At 29.8% G+C, this 23179-nt stretch overlaps 2 protein-coding genes and 2 long non-coding RNA genes across 8 annotated transcripts in view; 3 read left to right on the top strand and 1 right to left on the bottom strand.

Annotated features, from left to right (window-relative positions):
* Window positions 1-23179, bottom strand: part of LOC102628217 (UDP-rhamnose/UDP-galactose transporter 6-like) — a 70787-nt gene that overhangs the window by 4154 nt on the left and 43454 nt on the right. Inside the window, exon 2 of one of the 5 annotated variants that reach the window (XM_052440727.1) lies at window positions 23119-23139. The exons of the other annotated variants lie outside the window; for them this stretch is intronic. The gene's annotated coding sequence lies outside the window, so the exon portion shown is untranslated. The remainder of the gene's footprint in view (window positions 1-23118; window positions 23140-23179) is intronic. 5 annotated transcript variants of the gene reach the window in all.
* LOC127902122 (uncharacterized) lies at window positions 7221-8191 on the top strand. Its single transcript, XR_008054641.1, has 3 exons — window positions 7221-7345; window positions 7467-7944; window positions 8026-8191. It is a non-coding gene; the product is annotated as an uncharacterized LOC127902122 (long non-coding RNA).
* Window positions 8226-8762, top strand: LOC127902123 (uncharacterized). The gene is made up of 3 exons (XR_008054642.1): window positions 8226-8311; window positions 8393-8461; window positions 8564-8762. It is a non-coding gene; the product is annotated as an uncharacterized LOC127902123 (long non-coding RNA).
* LOC127902450 (uncharacterized) lies at window positions 14668-19131 on the top strand. The gene is made up of 4 exons (XM_052441362.1): window positions 14668-15469; window positions 15997-16360; window positions 16514-18713; window positions 19078-19131. Exons 1-4 carry the CDS (start codon window positions 14668-14670, stop codon window positions 19129-19131), a joined length of 3420 nt encoding a protein of 1139 aa, XP_052297322.1.

A 23179-nucleotide genomic window follows, 5' to 3' on the forward strand; every position in this document is an offset into this window, starting at 1 on the left:
GTGAATATAAAAATTAGGAAAAGTCTGGTAAATTATGTGTTTCTATAATTGTTGAGGAATATCCAGATGATTTATTGAGATAATTGAAAAAAAATTCTTATAGGCATTTTAACGAATACTTAATGTGCTTATATTTTGCAAATATTAATCTTAATTTTTTTTGAAGTATTCATGTCAATACATATCATAGTATGCTTCTTTATCAATAATAATCCACCAATCAATTAAAAATTACTGTAAAAGTGTAAGAGAGTCGTCCTTGAGGCCGAATCCTCATGCCATTGATAGTGCATAACCTTTTGCTGATGGAGGCTGTGATAATTAGGTATGTGACGGTGAGATTGTGACGATGGGGTTGTAAAAAGAAATTTATGAGATGACGGGCGATGACGATATAGGTGATTTAGGCGATTTCAACAATGGTCTTTGGGGAGGGGTAATTCTGTCCATAATAAATGTGTGTGGTTATTATTTTAAAACATTTTGTTCTATGGCTATTTTTGATAATAAGTTTTTGAAAGTGGCTATATAAGAAAATTTTCCAATATTTTTTTATAAATTTTTATATTGTAAAAATTCTCATAAAGTGAATTATTAGTAAAAATATTTACATTCAGGTCATGAATGTTTGAAATTCATATTATATGAATTACATTAGATTAAAAAAAAGAAGATGAACCCTAATCTATATTCCTCTTTCTTTTCAAAACCAAAATTGAATGTTTATGTGGAACTAGAATGACTAGTATTCAACATTCGAATTGATTATTTATTTCTTCATCACCATATTCTCTATCAGTTTTTGTTCTAATAATAAAATATATAACAAGTATTCTAATTAATACCTAAATTATTTTAAGTTTCAACAAAAGTTGATTTCTTCCATAATACTTTATTTTAATGTAATATGATGAACTCATCAAATTTAAACGCCAAGAGAAGGGGGGGGGGGAGGGGGAGAGAGATAGAGAGATTAAAATCTGATGGAAATTATCATAAAAACTAGAGTTTCTTGAATTGTGGGCAACCAAATGTAGATGATTCCAATGAATTGATTGTGATTTTTTAAGAGATTGTTTTTTCTCATAGCCTCAATTTGGACATGAATCATGTTGCCTTAGCCGTTTATAGATGTTGGGAGATGAATATTGATGTTGTGAATTTGCAGTTTTTAACGAGTGTTTAAACCTAACAAATAAAATATAATTGAATTAGTTAAAACGAAGGCGAAGATGGGGTTACTTTTGGTGTTTAGACAAATTTGAAGAGTAAAACTTTTGTTTTTAAATTTTACGAATGAGTTTTGTTAAGAAAGTGGGTGCCAAAATAATTTTTTTAGGTTCGTACAGTCCCGCTCATTACTTTTTTTTCGATATATACATAAAAAAATACCTTTATATATTCGCATTGAGATGAAAGTTATATGTAAAAATAACAATATATATATAATATTTTCTTTTAATACAAATTAGTATGGTATAAACTTAATAATTGCATTAGAAACTACTGTCAAGACCTCTCAAGGAAAAGAAAAAATTACTTGCAAGACATAAATAAAGCTACTTAAAAAATCTCAACTTCAATCATGAGGCGAAGGGTTGCTGCACACCGCTAAGATAAATTTTAGTGACAAATCCACTATTTAAATATTGGATGATGAGTGAATTATATGAAATATAAGATTAGTAAAAGATTTATTGTTTCATGTTTGATACTATCACTCTACTAATATAAATGTACTAGAGATGTTAAAAATCGAATTGGATTTGATCATAATAACTAATTTATCATTCGAACTCATTCATGAATACGTGGGAGTTTGATCTTGATTAGTAGGGTTAGGATTGTTAATAGGTCAATTTTTTTGTGTTTAAAACTGAAGCATCAGTGTCATTTCCTCTTGATTCCGATTTTTAAGAAAGAAAACATATATCTTATCCGAATCTTACCAAATTAAGTTATGGCTTGTCCATCATTAGGTGAAAGGTGGAGGTGAAGGATGAGATAGGAATCGGGATTTGATTAAAGCATGGCCTTTAATGAGGCTATAATGAATAAATTAATTAAAGGAGAATAAAGCACGTTGATTGATGGCTTCTCGTTTGGTAGAACGATTGAATCGAAAAGACAAATGACGTTCCTTATTCAGAAGGAGAGAAGAGGGGTGTATGTAGAATACCAGTGAGTGGTCTTAGAAACACCCATGAAACGATGCACAGTTGTGGCTGATCAAAAAATAGAAAGAAGGAAGGATGTATTTGGAACATTGTACAGTGATTATAGCATCGCCAGATATAGAAATTGGGCTAATAGGAGGCCCAACATTGAATCACGTGCTGTCCACGTGCGATCGCTTCTTCGTCTCTTTCTCGCTAATCATGAATTGTAGTCAACAATGATTGAAGCATACACATATATATTGAATGCTCCAGAAGCACCTAACAAATTTTCCCTCTCATGCTCGGACAAGTCTTCTAAATCAACTAAGATGAAAATCACAGACACAAGGACTTAACGGAAAAGCTCACTCGAAACTCATAAAAAGCTTTCATTTTTTTTTTAACAAATAATCCAATAAAACAAATATAAATGAAGCTTATTTTTCTCACTTCTCTTTTTTTTATTTTATTTTATATCTCAATTTCTCTTCTGTTCTCGCGAGAGGACCCGAGCGAAGTTTACTCTCCACTTCGTTTTCAGGTCATCTTCTTCATTGGATCTGATAAATTACGCAGGAGCTAATCACGTTTCATTTTTTTTTTTCTTTTTTCACCTATCGTTGACCTTTCTTTACTCTTCATTTGACTTCTACTTTACAACTACTGATCTTTGGTTAATTCTGATTTCTAGGTTCTACGGGACATTTATTTGAAGGCAATCCCTCGGAAACTAGGTATTGATAATTGTAATAATTATAATTATCTATTAATTTCAACTTATGTATCAATTTTTATTTTTATTTTTTATTAATTAAGTTGTTGGTGACACAGCTTTGATAAGGCTAAAGGCTACATGACTAATGCTGAATTAGAGAAAGCTGTGAAGGAGTTCGGGCGAAGATGCTTGATGTGGAGCACAATTACTAACGTTTCTAGGATTTACAGCTATTATTTTTTTCATTTTTTTTAGTGTATTTTGGATATATGTTTGTGATTGAGTTGTTGTTAATTTTAATTCACGGTTGATGTGGAGCACAATCACTGACTCTCGCGTGTAAGTGGGTTTCGTGGTTAGTAAATTAGCTGCCAAAGAGTCAGTTGTGGTATAAAAAGGTCTTCGGTGTAAGTTAGGTGAAACCTAATTGTATATTATGTTATTATGTGCTATTAAAAAGCATAGTTATAAGAGCAAGAGAGAATCTCGAGAAGAAGGAGAGAAAAAATCTCGAGAAGAAGCAGATCATTAATGTGGCCGGCAATAGAGCCCGAGGTGAAAATCTAGCATAGTGAAAAAATGTCCAAAATGAACAATGAGAAGATCTGCTGCAATGAGACACACGGTGAGCCTGCAATCCAATCCAGGTGCTGCAAAAGATGACAAATGAAAGGAGAGAAAATTTGCAAGCAAGGTTAACAGCTGTACTCATGGAGTGATGGGTATGCTTCAATTCAGTTTGTCCCTCAATTCAATTCAGCGCTGCAACTGCTGACTGTATTATTTGAGAGTACATAAAGCAAATGCCAGAGGAACAAACACCCTTGATTTTAGGCAGCTGTGGATAAAAAGGATGAATGAAAAAGCGCAAGCTTTTTGAGAGAGAGATTTTAATCTCGACTGTTAACGCCATCACAATCACCACCTAAAACGTGACGCAATCATTAAGATTAGTACATTTGACGATGAGTATTTTTGTTCATTAAGATGATTAATTAAATAATTGCATAATAATCTATTATTATACAAACATGTAAATAGTTGTTTAATTTAAAAGATTAAACTTGGGTATCACACAATGGACCATAAATCAGAATATAATTATGTGAAACCTAATTGTATATTATGTTATTATGTGCTATTAAAAAGCATAGTTATAGTTTTCATCTTAATTTTTTGTGCCTAATGATTGCTTGTACTGGTTTCTTTTTGAGTTTGCCATGGACTCCTTATATGATATTGCTCTACGACTGAAATGTTGAAATGTTCAAACCTACTACATCTCCCATTCAACGTAATTAAGTCATTATGACAACATTGATGCCAATATGAGATTACAATCACTATCTTAAATATGTTCTCATGTCACGATTATCAGTTACTTCGCAAACAATGCAAGTGTTCAAAATAAGCGTGGAGGATAAGTGTATTTTAACAAAACTGTCAAATGAGTGATTATTTTGATGAGTTAATGTGATTTCAACCGAAAAGACCATTTGATTTTTTTTACCAATATACTATGCTAGACTCTTAGTATTAGATTAGCTACTTTACTTCCTACTCATAGCTTTTAGTTACAATTCTTTGAAGTGAAGTTTCAAAAGATTAATTTTTTTAATTGATTTCATGCTTCTCAAATTTATTCTTAATTTCATTCACATGACAAAATTGCATTTGGTACATTGGAACAAAAATTGTATTCTTTTCGAATGGTTACTTCTTTTCGAATGCTAGCTAGGTGGAGTCTGAAGATTTTGCCAGATTCACGGCCCTCGCTCAAGAAGAGTCTTGATTGTTGTTAAGAATCAAATTTGGGTAGCCAGCGAAATAAATTTGTTTGATACATAATTTTTTTATTTTTTATTTTGAAAGTTGTGTAACACTTCTCAAGTTAATATATAAATAAAAAAGATCTATATATATATATAAAGTTAGGACTTGAGGAGGTGATGTGACATCACCATTTTGCTTCTTTGTATATTCTCTATTATCTAATAAATAGAGATTTTTTAAAAAAAATTTAGCTTTTCATCTTCTTATAATTAATTTGATTGTATTTAACACATTTAATAAATAGTAACTTTATTAATATATATCATTCATCATCTTTTTATATTTTCTATTATCTAAAATATCTAAAATATTGGTGGATATTCTTTGTACTTTTTTTTCTCTTTCTATTTAAATTCAACAATATGTAATCATTAATAATAATTAATTATAAGTCTTTTGAAACATTTATTTATTTTATTATGCTAGCAATTAAACTTTAGTGGATTAAAATACATGAATTAATTAACATAGGAAGAGAGGTTCTTTCATTTTCCCTCAACAATGCCACTAAGGCCTAATTTTAATGTAATAATCTCATATTTAATTATACAATATTTTGTTGAGTGTCTTTTGACTTCTTCAAAATTTATTATGCTATCAATTAAACTTAAGTGCCTTAAAATACATAACCTATTTAACATAGGAAGAGAGGTTCTTTCATCTTCCCTCAACCTCATCTTTTTATATTCTCTATTATCTAAAATATCTTAAATATTGATGAATATTCTTTGTACATATTTCTTCCTCTTTCTATTTAAATCCAACAATATGTAACCATTAATAATAATTAATTATAAGTCTTTTGAAACATTCATTTGTTTTATTATGCTAGCAATTAAACTTTAGTGGCTTAAAATACATGAATTAATTAACATAGGAAGAGAGGTTCTTTCATCTTCCCTCAACAATGCCACTAAGGCCTAATTTTAATGCCATAATCTCATATTTAATTATGCAACCTTTTGTTGAGTGCCTTTTGGCTTCTTTAAATTTTATTATGCTAGCAATTAAACTTTAGTGCCTTAAAATACATCAACTAATTAACATAGGAAGATAGGTTCTTTCACCTTCCCTCAACCTCATCGTTTTATATTTTCTATTATTTAAAATATCTAAAATATTAGTGGATATTCTTTGTACATGTTTCTTCCTCTTTCTATTTAAATCCAACAATATGTAACCATTAATAATAATTAATTATAAGTATTTTGAAGCATTCATTTATTTTATTATGCTAGCAATTAAACTTTAGTGGCTTAAAATACATGAATTTATTAATATAGGAAAAGAGATTTTTTCATCTTCCCTCAATAATGCCATTAGGGCCTAATTTCAATGTCATAATCATATATTTAATTATGGAACCTTTTGTTGAGTGTCTTTTGGCTCCTTCAAATTTTATTATGCTAGCAATTAAACTTTAGTCTCTTAAAATACATCAATAAATTAACATAGGAAGAGAGGTTCTTTCATCTTCCCTCAACAATGCCACTAGAGCCTAATTTTAATGACATTATCTCATATTTAATTATGCAACCTTTTGTTTAGTGCCTTTTGGCTTCTTCAAGCTCTGTAAACACTAAATATTTAAGATTTGTTATGTTTAGGGTTTTTTTATTTATTTAGTCAACGCCCTCTTTAGAAAAATACTTATATTTTTATTGTTTGGTTTATTTGAATTTTTTATATTGTGTGCTTCATGGAGTACTCTTTTCTTCATGAGTTGAACAATAATAAAGATAGTTGGATGATAAGGGTTAGGCTTTGTAGGATGTGGGAGTCTACTAATACTAAAAAAAATGGAGAATTGATTAGTGTTGATATGATTTTTATTGATGAAAAGGTTGTATAAAAAATTTATTCTCTCATTGTTTTCTCTAATTTTTTTTCCCAATTGTTTCACACTGAATGTAGTATGTGTTTTTTTTTTCGTAGGAAAATCTCATGCATGCAACAATCAGGAAAACCTTAGTGACAAGGTTTAAGCACATGTTGAGTGAGGGTTCTTTGTACAATGTCAAGAATTTGAAAGTTGTTTCAACTACAGGCGAGTACAGACCACTTTCAAATCAGTATAAGATTATTTTCTTGGTTATAACTTCTCTTAAGAGGTTAGAAGAAGGAACTGTCAAGATTCCGATTAATGGATTTCAATTCGTATCTCCGAATTTGATTAATTTATGTGTGAATGATAACACAATCCTCTCAGGTATTTTTTTAATTATTAATGTTTGTTAATCTTTAAGTGTATATTAGAAATTATTAATCCTTATGTTTTAACATGTTTATGTTATTTTTCCATAATATTACAGATGTTATTGGAAGTTTATGTGATGTGGGTGATATTGAGATCGTTGGAGCTGGTTGGAAAAAAAGAGATATAAAAATTCTAACGGATTAGTAAGTTGAATATAATCAAGAAAACTATGACTTTATATTTTTTAGTTATTTATGTTATTTTTTAGTTATTGGTTCTCTTTACATTATTAATTTTTGTTAATTTTTATGGATAGTTCGGTAACAATGAAGATTACTTTATGGGGAAAGTTAGGGGAGATGTTTGATCCAAATTTGTACAAGAAAGACGAGGGTCCTTGTATTGTGATAGTAACTTCTACAACCATTAAAAAATTCCAAGGTGATTATTTTATTTAGATCCCACTAATTAACATTTTCAAAAGCAATGTGGCTATTTTAATATTATACAAAAATTTAGATTTTGTTCAAGTTTCGTTTTACGTTACATTTGCTCTAAACAGGTGAGGTTAATTTCTCTACCACAAGTGCAAGCAAAATCTATATAAATCTTCAAATAGATTATGTAGCATCATTAATTGAAAGATTTTCCACCGTCTCCAACGTTGTGCAAGTTATTGAAAGTTCGAATGTGAATAAGATTACTTTTGAGGAAGAGATGTTCCTTAACAGAATGAGCATTGAAGAACTATTGGAGGCTGATTGGAGTTCTCAAGTGAAGGTGATTTTTCTATTTTTTTTCCTTCTCATCCATTTGTGTTATTTGTTCCTAAATATTGGAATGTCCTTATTATTTTTGTAAATGTTTATTGTTTAATTGTAGGAATATATTGTTACTGTGCGGGGCAAGATTAGTGAAATAGACAACTCCTTTGGATGGTACTATGTTTCATGCAAAACATGCATAAAAAAGGTCATACCTACAAATGGTATTTATATGTGTGGCACTTGCAAAAAGGAATGTGACTATCCTCTTGTGATGTAAGAAAAATAATATTATTTTTTAAAAAAATTGCTTATTATGTTGTTAGTTTTTCATTTTAATTCATTATTCTAATGTAGGTACAAAATACATATAAAAGTCATGGATAAAACAGCAGAGACAACTTTTGTCTTATTCAATCATGTAGCTGAGAAGTTACTTGATACATCAGCCCACAAGTTGTTTAATAGACTACCTTTATATAGTAAGGATGTCCCTACAGAAATTCAAAGCCTTTGTGGAAAAGATTTTGTTTACAAACTGAAATTGAATGACTACAATTTGAAAGAGGGACTTGAGAATTTTACTGTGTCAAAACTTTTCACCCCTGATGAGAAATTGGAGCTCGAACAAGAATTGAAGAAGGTATTATCTACCTATGCTAGGTTCAATTTGTAGGCAATATATGTAATGTTAAAAAAATTATTTAATTGTTGTATTTTGTAGGAAAAAAACAATACAGATCATGAAAATGTGGAAATATATGAAAGAAAGGAAGGACATTCCCAAGAAATGGTAATTTTATTTACTCTTATTTCCCAGTTGTTTTCCTTTATGATTAAAATTAGCATGTTCAGTTTACTCATAATTTTAATTTCCTTGATTAAAAAATTACAGGATCCTCATGATATCTTATCAAATAATTTGGAAGATTCTGTGGGAGATTTTCATGTTACTAATGCCGGTAAGAATAGAAAGAGAAAAAACCAAATTATTGATGATGATGAAGTTAGTGATGGTGGAAGTAATCAATACACAAAACATGTTTAGTGTTGTTGTTGGTCGTCTTTTTACATGTGTGTTAGTCTTTTGACCTTTTTTTTCTTTTTAGAGTGGTAATATTTAAGTGTGATATGATATGTCTTATTTTTCTGGCTATGTATGTATTTGTTTTGAACGATTGGGATAACTTATTTTTCTTGTGTTATATTTCTTTCTTGGCATCTTGCTCCGTTCTATAGATGAATGTAGATAATAAATTGGTAGTGACAATGCAAAAAAAAGGCTTATCATCATCAACAAGAGTGATAGCAACAAAAAGAAACGCTAGACGCAAATAATTGGATTAATCCCTACACTTCACTTGCGATAAAATATAAATTTAATTTTTGTTACTTTGAGTTTCATACTTTCAATCACTAAAATCTGAAAAATGAAACCCCAAAGATCTAATTCGAACGCTCAAGATTGAGATCAATAAGTTAAAAATAATAGTTATATGTTATACCACTTAATGTTTCTAATTCATTGATTGATATTGTGAATAATCTCTTGGGTAAATTTTGAATTATTCCAAATTGATTATTTTTAAATTACTTCATTATTTTTTAAAACTTCAAGTTGTTTTTATTTTTTCTTAAAAAATGAGGTGAGAGAGGTAATTTACATTTTTTAAATTATTTTAATTACGAATATTTTTTAAATTATTTTCCTTACTAACATTATTTTAATATGATTAGTCTATTGAACAAATGAAACTATTCATCTTATATTTGTATTTATTGAAAATTTTTAAATTTCAATTTTTTTTTAACTCTTAAGAGAAGAAACCCTCCCTAAATTCTCTATCTTCCATCACAATTTTGAATGACACATATTTATAGTTTAATAATTGAAAGGTGTTTTATTAGTGATTGTAAAAGAGATTGAGACTTATTTGATGCAAATAGACAATATATGTTTATAAAACATTAAAAGGAAAAAGCAATGGATCCAATTATTATCACCCTGAAAAGAAAGCACATTGTTTCAAATCTTCACAAACTACAAAATACAAAAATGGATTGTTTATTTTTTCACGTCATAACATATAATTTAATTAATATAGGAATGAATGTTCTTTTATCTTCCCTCAACAATGCCACTACCAAGGCCTAATTTTAGTGTCATAATCTCATATTTAATTATACAACATTTGTATCTACTTTTTATTTATAGATAAGTCTTAGTGAATAATTAATTTTCGTCTTAAATCTAATTAACATTAATTTAAAGAATTGAAACTTAAGACGATTCCTTTAGCAAATGTTAATTGCTAACAACAAGTTTAAGATTTGTTAAGTGTTTAATTGCAACCCATTAACGGTTTTGACAATGATTGAGGTTTAAAAGAAATAAAGAAAGAAATGGGGAGACGCCGTATTAAATTGGTTTTATTATCAACAATTAATTAATCATTATATCATTTTCAATTAATTAGAAAATGTTTAGACTCACGAGAGCCTGAGGTAATAGCAACATTATCGACTAATGATAGTCTTGAAGATGAGAAAGACGCAAATTGCTATAAAACACATCATTTGCGTACCAATTTCACCCAATAATTGAAAATTGACAAATTTCTCCTAAAATTTAAACATAGATAAAAGAAATAATAAGAAAACAATAGTTAATCTTGGAAAGGTTTAAACAATTTTGACACATTAAGCTTATAAATCAACTATGTGTAACTTAAATAACATTAGTTTCATCCATGTCTCTTAATTAATTATAAGCCTTGACTACAAGAGGTGATGTGGCATCACTATTTTACATCTTCTTATATTATTTATTATCTAATATATTAGTTGAGATTAAAACATAATTACATTATAAAATATTAAAAATATAATATAATTATTAGGTTACAAAAGATTACATGTCTTTTCCTCTTCCTATTTAAATTCAACAAGTCTTGAAACATTCATTTATTTTATTATGCCAACAATTAAACTTTAATGGCTTTAAAAAGCATCAATTAATTAATATAGAAAGGAATGTTCCTTCATCTTCCCTCAACAATGCCACTAGGGCCTAATTTTAATGTCATAATTTCATATTTAATTATTCAACCTTTTGTTTAGTGCTTTTTGGCTTCTTCAAATTCTATAAATATTAAGTATTTAAGATTTGTGGCATCATTATTTCTCATCTCTTTATATTTTCTAATATCTAATATATTAGCTTAAATTAAAAAATAATTACATTACAAAATATTAAAAATAGAAAATAAATAGAAAATGATTATTAGATTACAAAAGATTACATGTCTTTTCCTATTTCTATTTAAATTCACCAATATATAACCATTAATAATAATTAATTATAAGTCTTGAAACATTCATTTATTTTATTAAGCCAACAATTAAACTTTAGTGGCTTAAAATATATCAACTAATTAATATAGGAAGGAATTCTTTCATCTTCCCTCACCAATGCCATTACTAGGGTTTAATTTTAATTGCATAATCTCATATTTAATATGCAACCTTTTATATTCGTTTTTTTAAAATATGATAAGCCTTAGTGAATAATTAATCTTCAATGTCAAATCTAATTAACATTAATTTAAAGAATTGAAACTTAAGACGGTTTCTTTAGCAAATGTTAAGTGCTAACAAATTTTAGATTTATTAATATCCATGGAACTAGCTGAGAAGGTCCACTACTCTACTATTTCAATTGATCAATAATGAAAATCAAAACCCTTTGATTTTTGCCCAAACTACTTCTTCTTCTTCATATTTTCTCCGCCAAAACCAGGTAATGTTAATAAACTCAACTATATATATTGATTTACGTTTTTTTTTTTCAATGCATGCTTTGAAAGCTTAGACCCGTTTAAGAATTATTAGTAGACACATGTTTTATCAGTGTCATCTTAGGATGACAAGAGGATCATATGTCTATTAATAATTCTTGAATTGTCCCAACTTGGACAGTTTGGGAATGCATAATTTTTTTTAGTTCCAAGTAGGTGAAGTTTTGTTTCACATAAAAGGAAATTTCGATAGCTGCTCCTCATGTTCTCTGGGTACATACTAGATGAATGCATAAATCTAGGTCGTGTACTTGGAGAACTATGGGGAGATACTGTCGAAATTTCTATAAATGTGGAAGAAACTTCACCTACTAGGAACTGAAAAAAATTGTTCATTCTTGAATGGGATTTATAGGACCACCTACCATTTGTAAATGTGAAGAGAATGTTGGAAATTGGGGAAGCGAAGAGTTGAGTTGGTAAATGTAATTGGTTGTGGTTTTGCTGAGTTGAGTTGAGTTGCTAAAGAAACCATTATTGGCTGTTAACAATCACAGATTCTCATCAAACATTTAGTTGAATATGTCAAACACACAGACTATCATGCTTTAATTTCTTTAGAGTATGACATGTTTGAAGTTTGATTATTGATTCCAATTAGGTTATATATATTTATATTTTGGTATTTTAGTACAAATATTTCATAATTTTGTAGAAACTATTATATATTAGTGTTTAGAAAGTGTTAGATATATTCTCTGTCTAATATAATTTTAATATATTTTGTGATGAAAATAAAATACTCCAAGAGCATCCTATTTCACAGATTATTTTATAATATTAGTGTTGATGATGCAAATATATAATTCACATATATAGAGTATGGAGCGTAATTTTAGATTGTAAATTAAACAAATATTTTTATGATCAATAATAGCTACTGATGATCAAGCTTAATTAATTGTGAGCTACTGCAAATCAATTAAAAAGCTGATCACCAAGTTCAAGTTACTATGGCAGTAATTTATAAGAGTGAAAGTGTTGGCTCCTGTGTTTAAAGATGTTTAAAGAATAAAACAATGTGTGGATTAATTATTTGAAAATTAATGTGTACGTAATCAAATTTGATCATCTCAATTTCTTTGGATCAATTTAATTTGATGTCAATTTGTCAATGCGTTCTATTTGTTTATCCTTATCAAATAAGTTTACTCGATTTCATTATTATGAAAACTTAGTTTTAAACATAATATGTTGTTCTTATTTTCATTAACACCGGATTACTTTGTTTTAACAGATTACTGCTCACTTGTCTTTACAATTGTTGCTATCTACTTGTTTGCGAAAAACCATAAGGTAAGAAAGAAAAATCTTTGAATAATCTTTGGTTGTCTAATTTATGCGATTTACACGTGGAGGTATTGAAAATTTTCACTTTAATTTTTCAATGCAAACTTTGAAAGCTTAGACCTGTTTAAGAATTATTAGTAAACACATGTTTTAGCTCGTGTTTATATTTATTGACTAATTAATCTCTGGTGTAGTTTTATTTAATTGTTATATAATTCGCATGCAGGAGGTACAATTAAAAGAGGCGGATCTTTTCTGAATGTGAACTAGTTATACTTGACTCGGAGGATCCAGTATCAATCTGGATATTTGATGTTTTGTGGAAATAAACAGATAGAAAAGGTTTAACTAAACGCTTAAGTTGTTCTCGACTGCATTGTACAATGTACTTGACTATTGAGTGATAGATTTTGCCTGTGTGATTGGAACAATGCTAATGATTCTAATATTTAGTCCTAATCGATGTGGTACATATCTTTTAAATGATAAAATAATAATTTTATGAAACTATCCAACTGCTTTTCTAACCTTCAATTTTTGGTTTGAATTGAATTTTATGAAATTCGATAAAGTAAACAGAAAAATTAATGCCTTCCATTTGCAAGCATTTCTATTAGAAGTACAAAATAGCAAACTTCGAAATGTCTTAATTCAATATCATTAATTTGACTATTGACTTCTAAAAAAATGCAAAAAATAATTATGAACAAACAATTATTTCACAATACATGTGTGCAACATTATTAATTCTTATGCAAACAAAAAAAATTAATTGATTAATAACTATTAACTCTTTGTGAGTGAACAAAGATAGAGACAAAGAGTGGAAAAAACATATCATTTTTACAGTTCACCAAATGGGGAAGTTGGAAAAAAAAGATATAAAAAGTTTTAACAGATTAATAAGTCGAATATAATCAAGAAAACTATGACTATATATTTTTTAATTATTGTTTTATCATAAGAATTGATCGACAAATTGACTTCACTAATTTTATTAATTCTTTCCTAATTTTTAATTTTCTTTTTCACTAAATACATCCAATATTTGTTGAAGAAAAACCGTTAAAGTAATTGAAGAAGAAAGTAATTGTTAATATATATTAACAAATATATATATTTCTAACATATTTCAGTTGGGAATTTCCTTCAATCTCCTGGTAAAGCTGGATATGATAATAATAAAACATCATTACATATAAATCCAAAGAGTCAAACAAACAGAGGAAAGCGCCTTCGTCACACAGGTACGTATATATATTTAAATTTATCGAGCTTTATTAGTTATTCATCATGCTTGTAATACTTGAAACTAATAACTTATTCATTGCTTTTGGAACTTTAAAAATATACAGTTGAACATGGACAACTAAAAATAGCGTGTCTCTCTTTTGATGAGAATATAGATCAGTCCACAAGCTTTCCATTGGATGGTGTAACATCAAATAATGGTATATATTTGCATGAAACTACATGTACAATGAAAATATTAATATATTTAGTAATATTTTTTCTTACCATATTCACTTAGACGAAATAAGATACTTTGTTACAATATTATTATTTGTTGAATTTGACAGTTCATTACACAACGCCTTGGAATTTTGGACCCCTTACATACACATGTCAATATTGTGGTGCCATTTTATGGTACGAGGAACGGAACAAGAAAACCAAAAAGGTCTCACATCCCAAATTCACATTTTGTTGTATGAAAGGTCGTGTGCAGATTCCATTCATGAAAGAAACACCTCCTTTACTCAAATATCTTCCCGGGGCAGATTCTGGACAAAAGGGTTCTAAATTTTGAAAAAATATCAGGGCTTATAACTCCATGTTTGCTTTCATATCTATGGGAGGTCGAGTTGATGCATCAATCAATCGATCAAAAGGTCCTTATGTTTTCAGGATGAGCGGTCAGAATTATCATCACATTGGTTCTTTGTTACTAGAAGTTGGGAAAAAACCACAGTTTGCTCAGCTCTATATCTATGATACTGAAAATGAGATAGACAACAGAATCAACACTCTATTAAAACATGGAATGAAGACAGAAATTGATCACGAAATTCTTCATGAACTATCTAAAATGTTGGACCAACATAATAATTTGGTCAAATCTTTTAGAATGACGAGGGATAGATACAAAACACAACCAGAATCTACATTTTGTTTACGACTCCTTAATAGTAGAACAAGAGATGGTCGTCGATACAATATACCAACAGTTTCAGAAGTTGCAGGCTTAATAGTTGGTGATTTCAGTGAAGCAAACTTTCAACGCGATGTTATTATAGAGCATCGCACAAAGGGACTTCGGAGAATCACAGATTTGCATCCAAGCTTCATGCCCATGACATACCCGTTAATATATCCTTATGGCGAAGATGGATATAGACCTGACATATCTTTAAGAGACATAACTGATAACCCTTTTAAGAGGCAAAAGCTGACAATGAGGCAATATTATTGCTTTAGGTTGCAACAAAGATTGAATGAGGGACACACTCTACTTCAAGCTGGTAGACTATTCCAACAATATATAGTTGATTGTTACATGGCAATTGAAGAAGAAAGATTTCGTTGGATCCGGAATAATCAACAAAAACTTCGATCAGACCTTTTCTCTGGTTTAATGGATGCTGTTCATCGAGGTGATTCTGATTGTTCGAAAGTTGGAAAATCGATTATTCTACCTTCATCACACACGGGGGGACCACGATATAGAATACAAAATTATCAAGATGCTATGGCAATTTGTAAATGGGTAGGATATCCTGATTTATTTCTTACTTTCACTTGCAACCCAAAGTGGCAAGAAATAAATAACATGCTCCGATTAGTTGGACAAAATAATGATGACAATCGAGTCGATATCATATGCAGAGTTTTCGAGATAAAATTATTCCAACTAATGCAAGATTTGAAAAAAGATCAACCGTTTGGAAAAATAATTGCATGTAAGTTCACTTCAAATTCGTATCCATAACAAATTCAACTCATTTGTTATTGAAAAGTGCAGGGAAAAACAATAATTTCACAATTGAAATCAATATTTCTAACTTTTAAATTTTACTCCATTTTGTGGCAGGTCTATATACAATTGAGTTTCAAAAAAGAGGCTTGCCCCATGCACACATACTGCTTTTTTTGCATCCAACAATGAAAAATTCTTCTGCAGACCATATTGATAAAATAATAAGTGCAGAAATCCCTGACTTAAATGTTGATCCTGATGGTTATAATGCAGTTAACAAATTTATGATTCATGGACCGTGTGGAAAACACAATTCTCACTCTCCATGCATGATGCAAGACAAGTGCACAAAACATTTTCCAAAAAAGTTTAATGATCAGACAACAGTGGATACAAATGGTTTTCCAGTCTATAAAAGGAGAAATACAGGTATTCATGTCGAAAAGAAAGGTGTCTTCTTGGATAATCGATATGTGGTCCCTTATCACAGGAATTTAATTGTCAAATTTGATGCACATATTAATGTTGAGATTTGTAATTACTCGAGATCAGTTAAATATCTTTTCAAGTATGTCCATAAAGGGTCTGATAGAACAACTGCAACAATGGAATCTATTGACACTACCCAAGAAATGGACGAGATCAAAACATATTTGGACTGCAGATATATATCAACAACCGAAGCTTGCTAGCGAATCTTCCAATTTGACATACATTACAGAAAGCCAGCAGTTGAAAGATTGCCGTTCCATTTACCGGGAGAGCATATAGTAATATTCGAAGAATCTAAGTGCTTAGAAAATGTGCTTACCATACCTGGAATAGAAAAAACAAAGTTCACAGAATGGTTGGAGGCAAACAAGAATTATGATGATGCACGAGAGTTAACTTATTCTGATTTCCCTACATGTTGGGTATGGAATTCAAAAGACAAAACTTGGACTAGGAGAAAAAATGGCTTAGCAATCGGAAGAATTTACTTTGCACATCCTTCAAGTGGAGAACGATTTTATATGAGAATGTTGCTCAATTTTGTAAAAGGAAGCACTTCATTTGAAAGTATTAGAACAGTAAATGGAGTGACATATCCAACTTTTAAAGCTGCGTGCTATGCTTTGGGATTATTAGACGATGATAAAGAATGGATCGACTGCTTGACTGAAGCTGCAATATGGGCGACTGGAAATGAATTAAGACATCTTTTTGTCACGATACTCATTCATTGTCAGGTTTCTGATGCACCCCAACTTTGGAAATCTAATTATACTACTTTATCAGAAGACATAACTTCATTGCAAAGGAAAAAATTCAGATTGAAAGATCTTCAGTTAACCGAGCAACAAGTTGAAGCATACACATTGTTGGAGATTGAAACTATCATGCTGAAAATGGGAAAAAGTTTGAGAGACATAGATGGAATGCCACTTCCTAATTCTTCTTTGATAAGAGATTCAGGTAACCGATTGGTCAATGAAGAGCTTGATTATGATCGTGATCAATTAAAGAAGTTGCATGAGAAATCGTTTGCTGCTCTAAATGCTTGCCAAAAATCAGCCTATGAAGCAATAATGCATTCTGTTGACAATGAAGAAGGGCGTTTATTTTTTATCAATGGACACGGTGGTACTGGTAAAATATTTTTGTGGAATACAATTATTGCAAAGCTCAGATCACATTCTAAAATAGTCTTGCCTGTTGCAACTTCAGGTATAGCAGCTTTGTTATTGCCTAATGGTAGGACAGCTCATTCGCGATTTCATATTCCTTTGGATGTGACAGTAGAGTCCACTTGTGAAATCCGACAAGGCACCTTATTAGCTGGACTTCTTATGAAAACTTCTTTGATCATTTGGGATGAAGCGCCTATGGCACATAAGTTCTGCTTTGAAGCTTTGGATAAGACCTTGAGAGATATTCTAAGAACAAGGTATGAAAATAGTTCTATCAAACCTTTTAGAGGACTTACAATAGTATGTGGTGGCGATTTCCGACAAATATTGCCAGTTGTGCCAAATGGGACAAGAGCAGACATTGTTGATGCTTCACTTAACTCATCCTACTTGTGGCCATTTTTCAAAATTTATGAGCTCAAACAAAATATGAGGCTCTATAATGGAAGCATGAGTGGCTGTGAGGCTGCTAAAATAGCTTCTTTTGACAAATGGTTGTTGCAGATTGGAGATGGTTTATTATATGATGACATTGATAGAGACTTAGTTAAACTACCTTCTGATATCTGTAAGAAACCATCAGAAAATTTGATGAAATCAATAGTCGACAATATCTACCCATCAATTCAGCATAACTACAGTGATCCAGCATATTTGAAAGAAAGAGCAATATTAACCCCAAAAAATGAAATGGTGCATGAATTGAACGAGATGATTATGAATATAATACCTGGTCAAGGGAGAACCTATTTTAGCTCAGACAGTATATGCAAAGCAAGCGCAAACACAAATGATGAAGATGTTCTATATCCAACTGAATTTTTGAATAGTTTGAAATTCAATGGCATCCCTAATCATGACATACGACCTAAGGAAGGTGCTCCCGTAATGCTTCTTAGAAATCTAAATCAAATAGAAGGCCTATGCAACGGCACAAGATTAATTGTCACTCGTCTTGGTAAATGGTCCATTAGAGGTGACATCATTTCTGGAACAAATATTGGACAAAATGTCACAATTCAAAGAATTATTATGTCTCCTAATGAATCAAGATGGCCATTCAAGCTTAACAGACGACAACTTCCTTTAGCACCATGTTTTGCCATGATGATCAACAAAAGCCAAGGACAATCTCTTAAACATGTTGGCTTGTATCTCTCTAAGCAAGTATTCACACATGGTCAATTATATGTCGCCGTGTCTCGAGTTACCACAAGAGAAGGATTGACCATACTAAATGCCGATCAAGAGGTAGAAGACCGAACCTTCATAAAAAACATTGTCTACAAAGAAGTATTTCAAAATATTCACACATCAGCTCACAAAATCAAGGTATCACATTTTTAGATTATATTTTAAAATTTAATTTATACATTGCAAGCTCTTACTTCACCCTATAATAATGATTTTTATTATGTGTTTTAATTATTCAGTAGACAAATGGATAAATCATAGGAACTATCGAGACAACAAAATGGTAGTTTGGCTGAGTTTTCCAAGCTGTTATGGAGGATTTAATCGCCAAAGAACATAGTACGTGAAGAAGCATTCTTTTTTACATCAACTATTTCTCCTTTCATTCTCTCTAATCCATGGACACATGGTTTATATACAGATAAAGAACATTTTGGCACTAGGTGTTGCTGATCCCCATTGGAACTTGCCATAGCTGCAAGCTTGATATAAACAACTGCTCACCTACGCAGCTACAAACGATGCGAAATAAATTACAAAAGTCTTTACATGTATTTTACTTATTTCTTTTATAATTCAACGCTAAGGATACTCAATTACAAAATTTAATTTGGAACTTATCAACTACAAAAGGTATAAAGTCTGTACACTTAGACTATACACGTTAATATATATTTTTAAAGTTAACAAAAAAATAGTTAACTTTCATAAATAACATTAGTTTTATAACGCTGGCTCATTTAAAAAAAATTAATTTATATTTTTTATCAGTTTTATCGAGTGTAAAGAAAAAAAATTGATAATACTAAATTTATTTTCTAAAGCCGCGCGAAGTGCGGTTTTATTTCCTAGTTTGTATATAATTAAAAAATCGTTACCAAAATTTTTTAAGAAAAATGTCATGAATAATGAAACTTGAGGAATTAGCGTAAAATCCATGTTCAGTATAGCGGTCCCTCAAATTAACCAACGAGAGTAAAGTCATCAGTGCACGCAATGATCTATAAAACAACTTGAACCTTTGAGAATAAGCTGTAAACCACTTGTTTAATGCAAATGAATTCTTTTTCTTTAATGCGAAAAAAAAAGTTGTGGTGGTTAAAAAAGTGCAAAATAAGTGAGATTATAGGGGTGAGTTTGTTATTGTTTCTCAACTAGTATTTTTTAAACTTGTTCATAGATTGAAAATTATTTTTTATGGGATGTTTTATTATTTGAAAACTTATTTGGTCATTTGTTTTTAAACAGTATATGAAAAGAAAAATAACGAAATACCTAAAGTTATTTTTTTAATAATTTGTAGTTAATTTTTTAGTTTATGACGTATTTACATATTTAAATAACTTTAAATTAGTTTATATTAAACAAAATTTTAATTAGTTAATAAATTATCATCGTTTATATATAAACAAATTATGATCACCATTTCACATTGCTCCAAACATGCTAAAGAATCAAATCATGCTCCAAACAACCATTTCACATTGCTCCAAGGCAAGCTAAAGAATCAAATCAAGCAGTTGTGCAAGTCATGATCACCAAATGAAAATAGTGGAGCATGCTCATGGTATTAAGCATTCAAGATTACACAGGAGTTGAAGTGCTTAAAATATTCCAAGTAATTAAATAGAGTTTGAAGTGAGCTAACTTTGTATGCATGTTGTCATTGACTTTTATTTGGCATTCTAAAATATATATATATATATCTTCTATGAACTGAAAACATCGTAATAAAATGAATATTTTTCGTGCCATATCAATAGAACTAAAATTATATATTAAAAAAATTAATCAAGAGGATAAAGGATAAACAAGTTCAATTTATGCATGTTGTCATTGACTTTTATTTGGACAGATTACTATCCGATTCAATTTTGTCCAAACAAATTGTTGTCCAAAACCGCCAGTTATGCTGGACAACGAAAAATTTATATGTCATATCGGATAGTATTCATTGTATTCATTGACTTTTCACGAAAATAGTTATTAGGCTTTCTTTTTGCTAGGAAACTTATATTTGTAACATTTGGTCTATATAAATTACACATACATGTATTCGATTGATTGTCTCAATACTTTATAATCAATTTTTATCCAGAACAAGGTGCTGTTTATAAAAAGACGTTAACTGAAATTTAATGAAAATAATTAATTCAATTAATTGAATTCGTATGAGACATTTTATCTCCTTAATTATTTATTGATATTTCTCATAATTTATAGCTGATTTCTTGTCAGCAATATTCTATTTCATAGTTATACTGATGAATGATGATTTTATTATTTATATCTTTTATGCTATTTAAATATTTTATAAGCTTTACGACAAATAAAGATTGATGGGGTTACCGAATTAAAAAAACAGCTACCAAATAATTCAATAGTTTTATATTTTATCGACTTAATTGAAAATACTTTAATATAGTATACGTAACGAATGAAATTAGTCACCGAACAATACAAAAACATTTTTTTTAACATATTTAAATTTTATTTGGTGACTGTAAACTATAGTCGCTTCATAATCTTTATTGCAGTAATGTCATTTAGATAAGGAAATGAGATAAATAAATATCATCGTAAGGTGACTAATTCCTAATATGGTCTCCCATTATATTCCAGTATGTGACTAAACAATATTAGTCACCACAGTTTCTACACCTAATTTGATTATATTCAGTGATTGTTTGTTTTAGTTGCCTAAGCACCCCGATTGCAACTAAATATGTTGGTCTTTGAATCCAATTCCCATAATAAATGTATACCATCTGTGACAAATATAAATTTGGCAAGGAAAAGCGTATTGGATGACTATACCATATAGTCATCCAAAATTGATGATGATAAAAAAAAAAAAAATCATTCGTTTGAACATTTCGACTATATCACGTGGCTCCACGAGCATCACGGCCGGTTTAAACACTGAATAATATAATTAATTACTTCACCACATTATTAGCATGGCGTTTAAATTAACTATTAGATTTGATTGATGATTCCACCTAAAAGGGTCAATAATCAAGGGCATTTTGGGAATACAAAAGCACACTCCAGATGTGAAAGTAATCAACACAAAAAACCCGAAATCCTGGACCCGGTTTTTTAATAAATTTAAAAAAATAAATATATTATATATAAATATATAATTATGAATTTATGATATATTGGATGTTATTTAAATTTATTGTATGATTATTGTGTTGTTGAATTTAATTTATTTATTTTATATATTAGATTGAATGAGTTTAAGTTAGAAATTGGATGAATGTAGGTATTAGAAAGTAGATTGAAATAATTTTTATTTATTATTTGTGCAAAATTTGCATTGTTAATGTGTTATATATTTGTATTTGACTTTTTTTTTTTAAGTTTGAGATTGAATGAGTTTATTTGATTATTTTTTTTTTAAAATTTGCGTTGTTAGAGAAATGAAAAAAAAAATTGAAAAAAAAATTGAAGTTATCACATGCGGGTTTAAAAAGCCCGGATCAAAACCCGGACCCGGAAGGTGCCGGGCTCAAGCCCAGACCGCACCCGAAAAAACTGGGTTTTAACCCGGGTCTGGGCTTGCATTTCTCTCATCCGGTCCGGTCCCGGGCAACACCAAAACCCGAACCGGACCCAGATTTTGCCAAGCCTAATCGTCGCTATCTGTTGCCAAAGCTCCCTTTGATAAAATTTCTATTAATTTATTTCTTACAAATTATACAATTTATTTTATTTTTTTCCCCCACAGCAATATTTAGATACATTTTCTTTTCCAAATTTTCTCTTTCTTTTGCAACTTTATTACCGATATATGTATAATAAATTTCTTTGAGTGAACAAAATTATGATAAATTTTTATCTTTTAATAAAGTCAAAAAATAAAATAAAATAAAATAAAATCATTAAAGAAAATTTTATTAATCCCACAAATATCTTGTCATGACTTTTATTATGCTTGCGTTCCTTTCTCATTTTTTTATTTGTTTATTAAAAAGAAAATCCAAGTCAAAAGCTCTTCATCGACTAATAGAAAAATGCCACGCTAGATACCAGAGGATAATGCTTACAGCAACAACTTGGGCAGGATTGAAGAAAACAAAAGAAAATAATAGAATCTTTTGGAGTTAGGATCTTTGAATCTTTAAACTGTATCATCATTCATCGGTACAAACAACATCCACTTTCGTAATATTGGAAAACTATTTTTGGGAATGTGTCATTCTCGCAATAACAATATATTTTTTTTCTTAGTATGAGTTTGTATATGTTATATTAACACAAATCCGTCTTAATAGAGATAACGATAAATTATTATGCTAATCCAAGCAGCTGCATCTGCAGCTGCCTTCCTATCAGCCTTGCTAGCAAGAGACATTTTCATTTTTTTTTATACAGTTTACAAGCCTCAACTAGTTTATTCCCCAGTCATCACGAAAAAACCCATCCACATGCAAATGAAGTGCAAAGGACTTACCCTATTTGGCAACAAAACCTCCTGCAAAGACAAAGTTGGAACAAGTTAGAGAACTTGTCAA

The sequence above is a fragment of the Citrus sinensis genome, chromosome 5 (genome assembly GCF_022201045.2).
Source record: "Citrus sinensis cultivar Valencia sweet orange chromosome 5, DVS_A1.0, whole genome shotgun sequence".
NCBI lineage: Eukaryota > Viridiplantae > Streptophyta > Magnoliopsida > Sapindales > Rutaceae > Citrus > Citrus sinensis.

What these genes read in the sequence shown, in the direction of transcription:
- LOC127902450 (XM_052441362.1), top strand. Translation starts at nt 14,668, where the DNA reads ATGGGAGGTCGAGTTGATGCATCAATCAATCGATCAAAAGGTCCTTAT. An exon ending in AATGGATGCTGTTCATCGAG is followed by an intron (nt 15,470 to 15,996) that starts GTGATTCTGATT and finishes ATTCTTCTGCAG; the next exon opens with ACCATATTGATAAAATAATA. An exon ending in TACTAAATGCCGATCAAGAG is followed by an intron (nt 18,714 to 19,077) that starts GTAGAAGACCGA and finishes GTTTATATACAG; the next exon opens with ATAAAGAACATTTTGGCACT.